Raw genomic sequence first — 14,417 nt, forward strand, 5'->3', positions numbered from 1 at the left:
ACCTCCTACTTTCTTATCTTCTAACCCTTCTGTCTGTGCTTCTCCTACCTGCTTTCCACTAACATCTCCTTGTCCTTCACATCTACTTCACCAATTATCTCTCCTTTTATTTTGTTATTTTATTTATAGTTTGTAGAGTATATTTACTACAAAACTGTTTTTCACACAGATCTCAGAGTCACTCTTATGTGGCCTTCCGCTTTCCATTTAGGCTGGTAACTGTGACAAATCTACATTGAGCTCAGACATGAGCTGTTTACCCATTTCCAGCCTTTAGTATCTAATCTAAGATAACATTCTCCTGGCTGTAGCTTAACATTTAGTGTACACACAAGAGTAGTATTGCAGACCTGACTGGTACTGAGCTTCTTATTTAACTTGCTACAAATTCCTAAAACTATTTCTTTAAATTGCCATTTCTACATTTGACATGTAGCAATACTAAGGCTAAATTATCAAACAACTCAAAACTGTTTTGAAATGATTTGTTCATAATATAGCACTTTAATGTGCAAAGTAAAATAAAACTCCAGTACAAATATTTTCAATATTTAAATATGGATAAAGTTAAACATTCCTGTGTACAAGATGTAGTATTTTAGAAATGCATTCCTTGTCCAAACAGCCACAACATGTAAATTCATTAGCACATTCTTTCAATGAGCAGTGTTGAAAGTAAATTGAGGTTTTCTGGTTCCAATTATATATAACAAATCAAATAAATCCTTTATGGCACAACACTGACTATATGGCACGACCTGTTAAAAGGGTTGGAGTAAGCACTTGTAGTGCAAAAACCTCATCCAACCTAAGAAAAGCACTGCAGAGAAACATGTAAGTCACCATCATTGTTTGTACAAAACATACTAATCAAGACCTCTACACCACTGAACAATTATGTACTTCTATGGTTCAGCTACAAAAAAAAAGCTTTGAAGAAAAGCTTTACTGCACATATTTATTTATATTCACGTAGTCATAGTCACATACTGTTGCACTCTTTTTTTTGATTTTATGATTATATTTCATAGTGGTGGGGAAAAGGAGAGTGTATATGGCCCTGTGAAATTAAGAATAATTGCATCTGATTTCTGTTAAGTCCAGCCTGCACAAAAAAACTCCACGTCCTAAAATCTCTAATCTTGATGTTCAACTTGTTCTTTCCCAAGGGAGCCCCAACCCGAAAGAGCAGAAGCAAAATATAATATTTACTTTAATCAAAGGTTCTTTTGTTTGGTGAATTTCTCTAACAAAACTCTAAGGGCAATGCTGCAGATGTGATGGAACAGATTCAACTCCCTTCAGTTAGCTGAATTATTGTGTTAACAAGCTTGTCTCTGATGACCAACAAGCTTTCACAGCAACAAATGCACTATTCTTACATTGTAGCATGAAGATGACATCACAGATGATGTTAAATGTCACCTGCCAAACAATAGGCACTCATATAATACAGTTTTAGACTGCAGTGCTGGAACACTGTAGCACAAATTGTCCTCTTTCAGACTGGACCGGCATGGTCGCAACCAGACCCCCATGAAAGCTGAAGGGAGTGATTATGAAAGAGTGTACCAGTGAAGGTCATGATGGTATCAGAGCTGGGTGTCCTCTCTGGCGTCTATGCTGGACTCGTGTGTCTCTCTCAGGCTGCTTCTGTGGACAGGAGGCACCTCTGGGACATGAGCCAGAGGGTCTGAACGAATCAAGTACCTAAGAGAGGTCAGAAGAACAGAAAAAAACGAGATAGGGGCGTGCATCGATTGTTGAGGAGTTGCCACATGGGAGCATTCATTCATTCACTTTTAAAGCAATCCATACTCACCAAGCCTTCAGTACTGAAGTCCCATGAAAAAAGAAGAGGAGCTAAATAAACAAATAAACCGTGGGATGCAATGTCCAATCTCTATCATGAACAAGAAACAGCCATCTCAATGGATAATGAGGTGCCTTTCTTGTTCAGCTGTTTGTTCATGTTGCTTCCCTGTAATTTTCTATCATTGCCAAAATAATACTATACAAAATTGACAGTTCTTATGATGAATTTTGTTTTTCAAATAAGTAACTATTTACACATCCAGAAGACACAGAACAACATCATTATCAAACCGACACATGTAAGCTTAATATCCACTCTACTTTTAGCTCTGTTTTGGGCTCCACCAACTCTTGATGAAATATCTGGCTCTTAAACTGCTAAATGTTCACTCGCTAACATTGGCTGTTGACTGTTTGTTGTTAGGCAGGTAGCGTACAGTGTGTTTCTAAAAGCTTTTTTTAGCTTGAAACAGATGCCTGTTGTGGCTGGGAAAAACGTTGATGAGTGAACCAAAACAATAAGTTAAAACACATTAAAGCTCTAATTACAAGCGCTCCTATACACTTTACTAATGGCCAGCTGCAGACACAACCAACGCATAGTAGCTCCGTTTATATTCTCCTTGGAGGATGCAATTAATGCACACTCACGGATTATGGGTGTATAAAGACAACTGGATACAGCATCTGAGGCGGAGCCCCGTTTATTCCAATGAGAGTTGTTTATTGGCGCAGGAAGCAAAAAAGGGGTAAAAATTCTGCATATAAAATTACCTATATGATCGGCGCTGCACTAACTTGAATTGGGATTAAATTATTAAATTGTGTTGCTCTTCTACTTTTAAAAGTTGTTTCAGGGGAGCTGCTATATTGCACGTATTTACAGAAGTCTCGTTTGCAACGTAATTACATGGGATAAAGTCTTCTTGGGCCCACATGGCATCACGTGAGGGACACAGAAGTTGTAATTCCACTATGTCAAATTCGCTTGGAAGCCCATTGCAATTCCTGGGGGCCTGTCACGGACAAAGACAGCATAATTTCAAGCTTAAGTTAAATACTAGTTACAGGGACAAAGGGATATTTTCGTCTTCACTATGAACTTTTTAAAAATCCACTATGAAAAATCAGTTTTGCTTTGATTATCACTTGGATGAGTAATGCACATGAAATAACATCTACAAATAACACAGCTTTAAGAAAGCTGAGAAATTAACAGTAACAGTGCTGACTCAATTTTCCCCCATTTGTACTAACAACAAACCCGCACAATGAGACCAATGCAAAGGAGTGTAATTTAGGGTTCTGCAGAGGCTCAGAATAGCAGGGCCAACACGTGTATGTGCATGGGGAGTGTGTACTAGAGCGTAGGGTCCGGTGTGGGGTCCGTGTCTCCACATACCAACTTTTGTAGCCACGGCGTACATTTAACGCAGAAGCATAAATCACGCTTAATGCTTACACAATGTCATTGAGCTCCAGCCTGGTGTCAGGAGAAGGGTTAATCAGGACGTAGGACAAGGTGTTTTGGTGATCATTCTGCTCATCTGAAACAGAAACATGACCTCTATCAGCAAACTGGAGTGGTAACATCTGTATGACGGTGTGATGGTCTAATTTACACTTGCAATAGCATGATAATTTAAATCTTTACCTTGTAGGTATCCCAGATTAACTCTGTTCATGACGTCGCTGGCTGTCAGATTAGTGAGGTCTTCTGCACACAACATAGTTAGACAAGAAACAGGAAAACTTTTAAGCAGAAGAAGACATGAATGTTTGTGTAAGGAAAGCTCTGAGCAGTTGGCTTTCTCATGAAGATGTGTCCATCCTCACCATATCCAGAGGTGGGGAGGCCCAGATGTTTCATGCGGTTGCGGACCAGCTCAGATAGCTCTTCTCTCTCAGAGCGTCGGTAGAAGTTGAGGCGCTGCTGAGCGATGCGCTGGGCGTGGTCCTTGCTCGAGTCGCGGCTCACTCCCTGCCGCTTCATGCTTTTCTTACTCAGACGCCGTGCCCACTGCATGCTCTTCTTCCTCAGCAGAGGGTGATCTGATTGGTCATTGCTGCGAGACTCGTCCCCCTTGTCCTTGGTGTCCTCGCAGTCATCAACACTGACTGACACCTGCGACTGGGACGGGGGGGGCAATAAGTTGACTTCGTGACCAGAACTAAATTATAGCTTTTAGTGGTTGGCAAGTCCCCCACTTTGGTCCGGACAGAGGCTAAAGCCTACTGACTTTTTCTTTATTGCCACCAGCAAGTCAACGTTTTCACTTATTCTGGAAGTATTTTAACATCTACTTAATAGATCGGCACAATTTTAGTAAAGGCATTAATGGTTCTCAGAGGATGAATTCTAATGACTTTATTGATCCCTAGTCTAAATGCACAATGTTCAACTTCCAGGATTGCTCTGTTGCCGCAAGAAATTCCGCTGGATTTCTCTCTTTCGGCGGAATATCCATTACCTTTCTTTTTGTTGGAATTTTACTAGGACTATGGTTAACTGCTACTTACATCTTTGCAGTGTAAATTCAGACAGCTAACTAAGCTATCTGTCCAATCTGAGTTTTCTGTTGTACGAATTAAACAACTTTTGAACGTACACATGTTCCACCAAAACAAGTTCCTTTCCGAGGCTATTTGCTGCGGCACCGTGGCTCAGCCACCAATGACGATTGGGATTGGTTTAAAGAAATGCCTGTCTGTACTAGGCAGACCCTCTTGCAGCGCTGTGGAGGAAGGTTTGAAAATGCGAGACTAGGTGATCTCTTATTTTGCCCCTGAAAAATGTGTGGTTCTGAATAAAATGTATCAACAACTACTGGATGGATTGCCATGAAATTTGTTTGCCACGGGATGAAATCAGTGATTACAAGCTCATTTTTAATCAAGGAGAATTTTAGCTTGATGCAACTTAAAGTACCAGCTCAGAGCTCTCACCTCAGAAGTTGAGAAAATGGGGGATTCTGTCCGATAGATCCCGATAGGAATTTCAGCACTAGAGGAGCAGAGTTTCTGGAACAATCTACCATAAGTACTAATCCACAGATCTTCCTCTTTTACTTTCATCTGGAACAAGAGATGCATGGGTATACTATTAGTTAGATAAACTGGAGTATGGCACTGTGTCTGTGTCTACTCTTTTACTTCATTTTTTTATCTAACTCACAGCACAGAGGTATCCTGATCCTGGAGTGGTGTCCAGCCCCAGCAGCAACCTTGCAATAAGGATCATGTAGTCCTTCACAAAAGACTGGCATGGAATCACAGAAAAAACACTGAAGAACAGTGGATTTAAAGAAAATTTGGTCTGTTTTCTATCAATGCCTGAACACAAGAGGGCACTTCTGCTTTATGCTGGTAAAGCTGCTCGGTTTCTACAGGTACCACGGTTTCTCAGTTCTACTGTAAGACACATTCATTTCTTTCACCTAGCATTTATTCAGAGGGAGAGTTATTTAAGGATGCTTTGCTGTAGGTGTGTAGTGTACCAACCTGATACAGCAGGGTGTCCAGCATGCTGATACTGAATACTCTCCCTGCAGCGAAGGGTAGGCGAAACATGAAGGCCAAGTTGGAACCTTTATCACGCTCTTTCTTGACACACAACACAGCAATGATCAACAGCATTAAAAGGTCTGTCGCTTTTCTGACAGTGTAGAAAGTCAGATGAAACTGGAAAAAAATACTAGCTTTATCATCTTCTCTTTACAGTTCATTTTCATAATTTACACAATTCACTGTAAGCCCACTTGTTGTGTTTTACCTTCTCCAGCTTGGAGAGGGCCAGTGAATAGCAGTCCTTGGCTCTGAACTGCATGAACCTCATGTTGGATGGATGAGTAAGCTCTGTGATAATGCTGAGACTGGGAAACAACCTGGAACGTTGTTCCATTCAAAATTGTCAGAGATTATGAGACTAAACACCACGATTTATTACCAAACTTTTAAATTCATTATAGCAAAATAACTGTCTTTCAAACATGGTTTTCAATGCAGGCTAAGATACACACAATGACCTTATAAAAGTAAAGACCATGTCATGAATTAGTAAATGATAAACATTACGATAAAATAAAATCAATTACCTGAACATCGTCTGTACATTGACAATAGTTTTGGCATCAGCCATGTAGTCCTCCTCAGCACTCATCGTACTCTCTTTATCCACAACAACCAAATTATCTGCGTAGATAATGCCACACTGCAGCAGGCTGTCCAGACTGAAACACACACACACACACACACACGCACACACGCACACACGCGACAATGAGAATAGCAACAGCAGGCACAGCCGATTTGCCTGGAACATGCTGCACATCCAATTAAATCACTCAGACACGTAAGTAAAAACTCCTCCTCAATATATTTTAATCATGAGATGAATGTAATATATGATACAATTATAATCAGGAGGTTAGATGCCAGTCTTACTTGTCTATGGTCCCAGCCATGTAGTAGACCATAGGAAAAAAGCAGATGGCCTCCAGAAAGTGATTTTCTGGACTGCAGGAAACACGATAGAGAAAATTTGTTCCATTTTGTATTCTGTTGCACTTCTTAGTGCAAACCACACAATGCATTGCTTAGTAAGTAGTTTTTAAAACATGGATTATGCATGACTAGTCGACTATTCATCTTACTGCTAACTTAGATAAAGCCTTGAACATAAGTTAAAAACATGTTTCTTGCAGTTATGTACAGTACATTTAAATGTGGTGTTTTGTGGTGTGTTTTTTTTTTTTATTTGTTTAATTTATGTTACTGAGAAATGTGAATTTATTTTAAGTTTGACATTAAACTGGAAAATGTTTGGCAAAACATGGAAATAGAACTGAACAAACTAACTATATGAAAAGTTTACATCATGAAATGTGATACTTAACATTTTAGAAAATGTGTTGATAACTTAGCAACTGTTATCCAACACTTACATCCAAGATGTTCAACCAAGTACACATTAAACAGTGAAAATGACGTTATATTTTATATATGCTTTAGGGATAAGTGTTTACTACTATGTGATGATGTACAACAGTAAGTACCGGGACCTAAGGAGCCTATGTGGTAGTTTAACTCCCTACTTGGTGTGTCTTTAGGCTGAGGGATGAGTCTGTCAGGGGGGGAAGGCACACTCTGAGAGATTTAGTTGCTTCATTACTGTCTGTCCACCACCACCACCAAACCTGACAGAACATTACTCTAAACATCTTCCCAGTCCTGCTGACTAGAGACCCAAGGCTGTCGTAAGTGCTTGCATTGTGTATCCAACTGTGTGGGTGTTAGTTTTTGTGTGTGTGCAACAGTGAAAGGAAGGTAGATAGAGAGAGATGCATTTGGGGGACTGAGAGCTTGCTTGTGGGGGCTGAAAAGGGACTGATCAGGGCTGCTTGGTGTTCTACAAAGAAATCATTTTTGATCTTTTTCTCCCCTTGTAGCAAAATATATCATTCAGGTTCAAGGCAAAGCAAGTTGCTATGGTAACTGTCTGGAGCTATAGAGTGAAGCATTTTTTTAATTTCTTTGTCGCTCAAAGCACACTCACTGTGAGCAGCAGCAGTAACCGAACATCAGTACTGACAATGGAGTTCCACCTCCAGCCTTGCCCTTAGCGTTCGGCTGACATTGGCTTTTAGTATGCATAATGTTTCCCAGTGTTACATGGTGATTGACAGAGTAAGGGTTGAAAGAAAGGAACAATGTGTGTATTATTTGTGTGTTAAAGTGAACTCACGAGTTATCAAGCAGCAAGACAATGGGGTTGAGTTCCTTCCTCGGTCTGTAATAAGCTCTAAGAGGCACTATGAAGTTATAAAGACCGTTCCCTGCAGTTTCAGCAGACACAATGATGAGCTTGTTTTTAAAACCATAAGCCTTAGCATCCTCAAAGCTGTTGTGCCTGCAACCCTGCATAAGGAGAAAAATACAGGTATTTTACTGTTGGCTGGCTTTTATGATGTGAAGGACAGAAAGAAGAAGGAAAGGAAGGAATGATGGCGGCAGTAAATAAGTGAGTGACTAAGTTGGAACAGCGACTGCCCACCTGGTCAAGTCGTAGGCAGCAAAACGGGGCTTTTTCAGCCAACAGATGGCACAAGGTAGGCGAGCTCCCAATGTACGGCGAGTTAGGGGGATAACCTTTCACGTACCTGCCATCAAATCCAAAAAGCAAGAATTACAAATTTCATAGAAACAAACTGTGAAATTTGTCAGGTTGTCTTGTTGTAATTTTATTCATTCATTCATTCATGTTACCTTGGAAATGAGCCATTAGTATACTCTGGTTCAACATGCATGCTAAGCAAACTATTCACAGAATGACTGCAGGTAAGATTAAAATGTTGGTCTGTTTTGGACGGACATTCTGGGAAGTTGCACAATAGCAAAGCTACTGTAGGCTAAATTTTAATATGCATATTTGTTTGCTTAATTAGCATTTTACAGGTTTAGCATATATCAAAGGGCTGTGGTTTAAAGTATTTTAGGCTCAACTAAAAGGCAACAACATGGGGGGGGGGGGGTGTACAATAACTTCTACACAAGTACTACACAAACAAAATTATAAAAGTTTTTCATGACCTGAACTCAAAGATCTAAGACTTTTTCTATGTACAGGTTTATTTCTCTCAAATATTGTTCCCAAATCTCTCTAAATCTGTGTAAGTGAGCACTTGTCCATTGCTGAGATAATCCATCCACCTCACAGGTGTGGCATAACCAGCTGTCTCTCTCTCTTTCTCTCTCTCTAGTATATTTAAGTCAGTTCTGTTAGTTATTCATGCTTGAGCAGGACATTTAAGTACTCTTTCCTGCATACTCGGTAGATGAGTGGCCCTTTTCATCTGTGAAGACAGAGTCATCTTCTGATTGGTCACTGAGGAGGTCACATGGCAGAATTGAGGCAGAGTCGGCGATCTCCTGAACTGGAGCGATGCTCGGCCTGCGGCCCTCTGTTCCATTTAATGCAGGTGGGACCAGTCTACCACCCGAGACGTCAGGTGGACTCGTATTCTGAAGATCCATGGCAACAGTGCCTGTAAATGATATGAAATGACCCGCGTCTCCACAATCAATCCAAATTCATCAATACCTTTCAGACCTCTTTCATCAACAAGAGCAGTTCATCACACTCTCTCACCCATGCTAGCAATGATGCTGTGTACAGGAAGCTGCGAGGGTCCATCATAGCGTCCTCCGGCAGGGCGGCCCTTCTTCTCCTCCTGGTTGAAGATGAAGGCTGAGTTCTCCTCCTTAGTGATGTTGATGTAGTAGCACGTGTCTGTGGCAGCCATGATGTGGCGCGGGCCAGGGTTCAGTAGGATGCTCTTGTTGTCTTCCCTCTTTATACCAATTAGACACACGCCGTACCTGCAGGTCACATGTATAGTTCAGGTAAAAATCTTTATTAGCTTTGTATCAACTCATTTGGCAATGGCTTGAATGTATTGGACGTTCATTAATATTAAAAAGTTACGCACTAAAGCTTTAACTGAACATGCCTATTTTTGACAACATGACTCCAGAAAAAATAATTATGTTCACTAATAATTTGTAGTCAAATCTGCAAATGTGAACTTGATTTGTCTAATGCATCAACTTACTACTCTGTATTAATACAACTTAACCTTGTGAAAAAACTAGCAACAGGTTTCTATGCAGATTTCTAGAAAAGTCAACTAATTAGGGATTACAGTCTACACAAACCTCAAATTAGTTACAGCATGTAACTCTCCGTATAACCTGTCCATAAAAACATGTCATTTCAAACCTAAGTTGCAACCAAGCTAATGTTAGCTGGTTCCCTGTGTGATGACAAACTATGAAGAAACAACACCAGTGTTGTCTTGACAGTCAAGATTTATATTCAAATTCTGTAGCAGTGAGCTGAAAAAATGTTTTTGTAATGCGTAACATTATTTTACATCACTTTTTAGTTGGATGAATAACACCTACAGTATACTATTCAAAAAGTAAGATTATTGGATCTTTTTTATCTATTTATTTATTTACCGGTGTAAAATGAATATTAAACTAGGAGGAAACAAAAAGAATAGTAGTGCACTGCTGCTGTACTTGATTATACAAGATGATAACAGGTCAAACTGACAAACAAACAACCCCTGTAAATGTCTTGGTATATTTTCAGCTGGTCAGTATCTAGAGAAGATGCTTTAATTTACATGTCAACTCACTTCTTGTGAGCATGAAAGGAGGCGTATGTAAAGCTTTTGCCGTTATACTCTCCAAAGAACTTGCTGTCACACACTCGGATGTGGTAGACCTCGTTGCCAGAGCAACATCCGTACATCCTCTGCCAGTGCTCGGGAGACTGTTGTCCTTCTCTGCATTTATTCAGGGAAAATACAATCCAACACACAGACAAATCAATACATCAAATTCATTTTAAAGTGTTAGAAATTTGCCACATATACAATATACATGCAGTCAAGAGCAATCATTATAGTCCTTTAAAAAACTCTCTTCCCACATCCCTCCAGACCCTCTCCTGGTCTGGAGGGATGTGGGTCTCCTGGGTTGTCTGATGAAAGCAGACAGCTTAATCCATGTGTCAGCCACTCGTCTTGTCTCTAATATGCCCATTGGAATGACTTCTGGTAATTATGGTAATTACTCAACCATACTGAGGCTCCGAACAAACCTGAGGTAGCAGTTTGCATACTTGATTAATATTTACATAAGATGACATAAATTGTATTTCACTCAGTGGCTTCAATACTGTAACTCAAAGTAAAGACAAAACATGATAATTACTATCTCCTTGTCCGATCAAACGTGTTTCCCACTGAAACCTCCTTGTTGAGCTGCATGTCTCTACATTCATCTCATTTACTCAAGGACGCACACATGCAACGCAAACACACACTTGCATAAACAACCTCCCTTATTAACAGTCAGATGACTGTGATGCATATTTTCATGTACACATTTGTGTGGATGCTTGCAATGTCGAAACCTGTTCACCATCGTCTAATAAAAATACACATAGTTTCACTTTCAACAACGTTGACTTTAGGCAGTAAGTGCTATAGGCCACTAGTTCCACTTTACTGCTGTTTCCTTGAGCCATTGGAATCAGATCCGTTTGCATACTGTGAAAAATCATTTCCCCCCCGGATAGCTTTTCAAACTGTTTAACAAAAACACTTTGTATAGGAATCCATTTAGGTGCTGCATGTTCCCATATTTTGCTTAAATGAACTCTTTACTTCCTGCCGTTTTCAACAATAAACTAAGACTTTTGTCTTTGTTTGGCCTTATCACCTCTTTGTGCCAGTTCCATTGACACATCCAGATATATCAGCAGATATGAACATGTACAGAAATTTGAACTTTAGAATCACAGTTATGAGAAATAAAAAAGCCTGAGAAGCCCCTGGTTATGCTGACTGACCGTCCGCGGGAGGTGTGTACAAGGAGCGTGACCAAGGTGGAGGTGGCAGGACACACACAGTTGAGAGCCAACATGGCATATTTGAACTCCTCCTCACAAACAACATGATCTGAAAAGGTCAAAAGTATATTACCATCTGTTACACAGGAAGGGTTCTTCATAAGTGGACAATACATTTTACATGAATAGTTTGACATTTTCCTTTCTGGCAAAGAGTTAGATGAGGGGATCAATACCTCTCTCTTATCTGTACGTTAGTTATGAAACTAGCTAGAGCTGCGAGTCTTTTAGCTTAGTGTGAGATCAATATAACAGTTGATCTCATCTTCAATCAACTCAAGAGTGTGACGGCAACTAACTCCCTGTCAAATACATGTCGTTTAAACATTTCTGTCCTTCAAACAGATTAAACAAACAAGATATACATAACTAAGTGAGCTTTCAAGGTTAGCTATTTTCTCCTGTTTCCAGTTTTTATGCTAAGCTAAGCTAATTAATGCCAGCTTTTGCTTCATATGTTGTCAATTCTTTGACCATTTGAGGGCAGTGGATCAAGTTGTAAACACAACATTGATATATTATCGCCTTTTGAGTTCATGTGGCAGACTTCTTGGCAAGCAGTTAACAATTTACATATCTAGCAAATAGGGAGCAATATTAGCATTTTAAGTTTTGTTTCCGGCCGCCTAATGGAATGTAAGTCCAACTATATTTTTGTTTCCAACAATTCCTGAGGGAAATATTTGGGTCCCCACTGTGTTTGCAATTAAGTCAACTGAAAATTATGCAACAAGAGAGCTGAGAGTGATTCAAAATAGAAGAGTAGTGGGCTGGAAGGCCAAAAAAAAAAAAAAAAACTAGACTAGCCTGACTAGCCAGAACCACACCAAATTATGTTTGCTGCCGTTAGGGTGAGTCTAGATTTCTAGGCTACTTCAAGACTGTAAAGCTGAGGTGAATTACAGATCTGGTGACAATTCTCTGTTGGTTTGTTACCACAAGTGACCAATTTCACATACAAGCAGTAATGTAATCCAGCATTAGGCTTATAACTCTCGGCCAGAAACCAAAAGCATTTCAATGACAGTTTTGAGATTCTCACCTGCAAATTTTACATGGAACTTATTTTCAGGTTTAAGTATTTGGACATAAAGGGGGCAATTTGGAGCAAAGTCCTTCACTGCCCAGGCTCTCAAGATGGTTTGATGGTCCTGATGGAAAACAGTAAGAGATAATTCATTTTCACTCTAGCTTTTTCAAAGAAATCTTCTTTAGTTAATAATTATTGTCTTTGTGACTGCCAGCATGAATTACTTGAATTTTTGAACAATTGAATGACAAATCATAATTGCTAAAGAGTTATGGCAGAGAGTTCATTAATTGTTTCTCTTCTTACCGCAGCCATGCGATCCATTTCGTTACGACTGCTTAGAATGAAACAAGCCTCTGCGTCATCCATTCTGCAGCAGCGAGACATTATGACAAATAATAGATTACTCAAATACAAAACAGCAGGAAACTCTGCCACAAAAACATCAGCCAATGACGTTTGACCAGTCGGATGAGACAACAGCAAGATCCTTTGATTTAATACTCAATTTTGCCTGCATACTGTATAGACAACTTTACAACCTGAAATGCTCTGCGCTGTAATTGTGCTGTAAATGTGGTGTGCTGTTTTTGCATATGATTATCACAGCCAGGAGAGTGCAGAATGCAAAACAAGAGTGGGCGAATTTGAAATGTTGCCAGATGCAGGATGTAAGCGCGACACACACCCAGTCCTCTACTTCTAATTTCTCTGTCACAACCCTACCAAATGTTGATAGTTGAAGTTATAAAACCCATTTCATCTAAGTAATACTTTGGTGTTGGATGTAACATGTTCCATACTTTATGGTTCAACTGTTGCACGGGACCATTATGTGTTTTTGACAAGCTGTTTTATGTTTGTTATTTAAGTATTGCAATTCCAAAATTTAGGGCACTCAAAAGAGAAAGGAAATGAATGTTGAAATTAAAATAATGACTTTTAGTTCCTCATAAATCCCGAGTTAATGATGTAGGGTTTCTGATGACATTGCCAGGGTTATTTTCTTACAATGGAGAAAGTATCTGCAGAGCCCCATTAGATATTAACTGTAACTACTGTATATGACAAGTAAACTGACCCGTTTGTGTGAAATCAGGTGGATTTATTCTCGAAGCTTGGCTCTATCTCTCTAAAGTCCTATTGGATCTGCATGTGATCAATGCTACATATTTAAATTATATACACTGCTCTGTTTGGGGTCTTTCCTAAGGCAACAAGTCAACCAAGATACAAATATGATATTATTGCAAGATATCAGACCCCTCCTCACACTTGCTGGATTCAGGATTTCTTGTATTTCATGAGGTTAGAAAAGCATTATCTTATTTGTCTCTTTTGTCTTTCTTTTATTAGTTTTTTTGGTCATCATTTTCTTTGCCTAGGGTGTATCTGTATGTGTGCATGCACGTGTATGCATTCGTACATGCATAGATATGCATTTACATTTGTATTTTGTTAAGTCTCATATCAATTTAATGCGGAATTTACAAAATGTATGTTACTTAGAGCTTATTGGAAACTTAAATAAAAAAGACCATTGATTAACAAAAAAATTATAAATCTTCTGGAAACAATAAATGACTGTACAAAATGTTGTGGCAAATAATCCAGCATGTGTTGAGATTTATTTAACTGGATAAGTGTAACCTTTTATCTATAGGTCTCATCCTCTGTGGATCATAAATGTCACGGTAACTAATTCTGAACCAAAGTGGTGGAACGACTGAAAGACAGACAGTCCAAAGTTTAAGTGTCACTTACTTAGCTCTCAGCAGGTCTTGGTCTTTGAGAACAGATCCTTGCAGATAGATGACCCTTTGAGACCACAGAGGGATCTGAAGCACTCTCCGTACCTGGAGGTCCATTTCACTTGGGCACAGGATCACTACGTAGTAATCCTTTTAAGATTGCACAAGAACAACTTGGTTATCTACTGTTGAACACATGAAGAACCATGAAGATGTTAATGTCCAAACAGCTACTGTCTTAGCTGAGGTATTTTCCTTAAACATATACACTCACCGGCCACTTTATTAGGTACCCCATGCTAGTAACGGGTTGGACCCCGTTTTGCCTTCAGAACTGCCT

General features: G+C 39.5%; 1 protein-coding gene across 2 annotated transcripts in view; it reads right to left on the bottom strand.

Moving 5' to 3' along the window:
* Positions 1 to 570: 570 nt before the first annotated feature.
* kcnt1 (potassium channel, subfamily T, member 1) overlaps positions 571 to 14,417 on the bottom strand; it is a 29,050-nt gene continuing 15,203 nt past the window's right edge. For both annotated transcript variants that reach the window (XM_034897210.1, XM_034897211.1), the window contains 19 exons: positions 14,091 to 14,227; positions 12,633 to 12,696; positions 12,339 to 12,447; positions 11,237 to 11,345; positions 10,017 to 10,166; positions 8,963 to 9,192; positions 8,642 to 8,858; positions 7,868 to 7,973; positions 7,559 to 7,731; positions 6,259 to 6,330; positions 5,910 to 6,044; positions 5,588 to 5,699; positions 5,317 to 5,418; positions 4,991 to 5,074; positions 4,762 to 4,890; positions 3,652 to 3,946; positions 3,470 to 3,532; positions 3,278 to 3,362; positions 571 to 1,710 (listed from right to left, as the gene is read on the bottom strand). In XM_034897210.1, the coding sequence (XP_034753101.1) occupies positions 1,593 to 1,710; positions 3,278 to 3,362; positions 3,470 to 3,532; positions 3,652 to 3,946; positions 4,762 to 4,890; positions 4,991 to 5,074; positions 5,317 to 5,418; positions 5,588 to 5,699; positions 5,910 to 6,044; positions 6,259 to 6,330; positions 7,559 to 7,731; positions 7,868 to 7,973; positions 8,642 to 8,858; positions 8,963 to 9,192; positions 10,017 to 10,166; positions 11,237 to 11,345; positions 12,339 to 12,447; positions 12,633 to 12,696; positions 14,091 to 14,227 (2,490 nt within the window). In that variant the 3' untranslated portion in view covers positions 571 to 1,592. The remainder of the gene's footprint in view (positions 1,711 to 3,277; positions 3,363 to 3,469; positions 3,533 to 3,651; positions 3,947 to 4,761; positions 4,891 to 4,990; positions 5,075 to 5,316; positions 5,419 to 5,587; positions 5,700 to 5,909; positions 6,045 to 6,258; positions 6,331 to 7,558; positions 7,732 to 7,867; positions 7,974 to 8,641; positions 8,859 to 8,962; positions 9,193 to 10,016; positions 10,167 to 11,236; positions 11,346 to 12,338; positions 12,448 to 12,632; positions 12,697 to 14,090; positions 14,228 to 14,417) is intronic.

Source organism: Etheostoma cragini, chromosome 16 (genome assembly GCF_013103735.1).
Source record: "Etheostoma cragini isolate CJK2018 chromosome 16, CSU_Ecrag_1.0, whole genome shotgun sequence".
NCBI lineage: Eukaryota > Metazoa > Chordata > Actinopteri > Perciformes > Percidae > Etheostoma > Etheostoma cragini.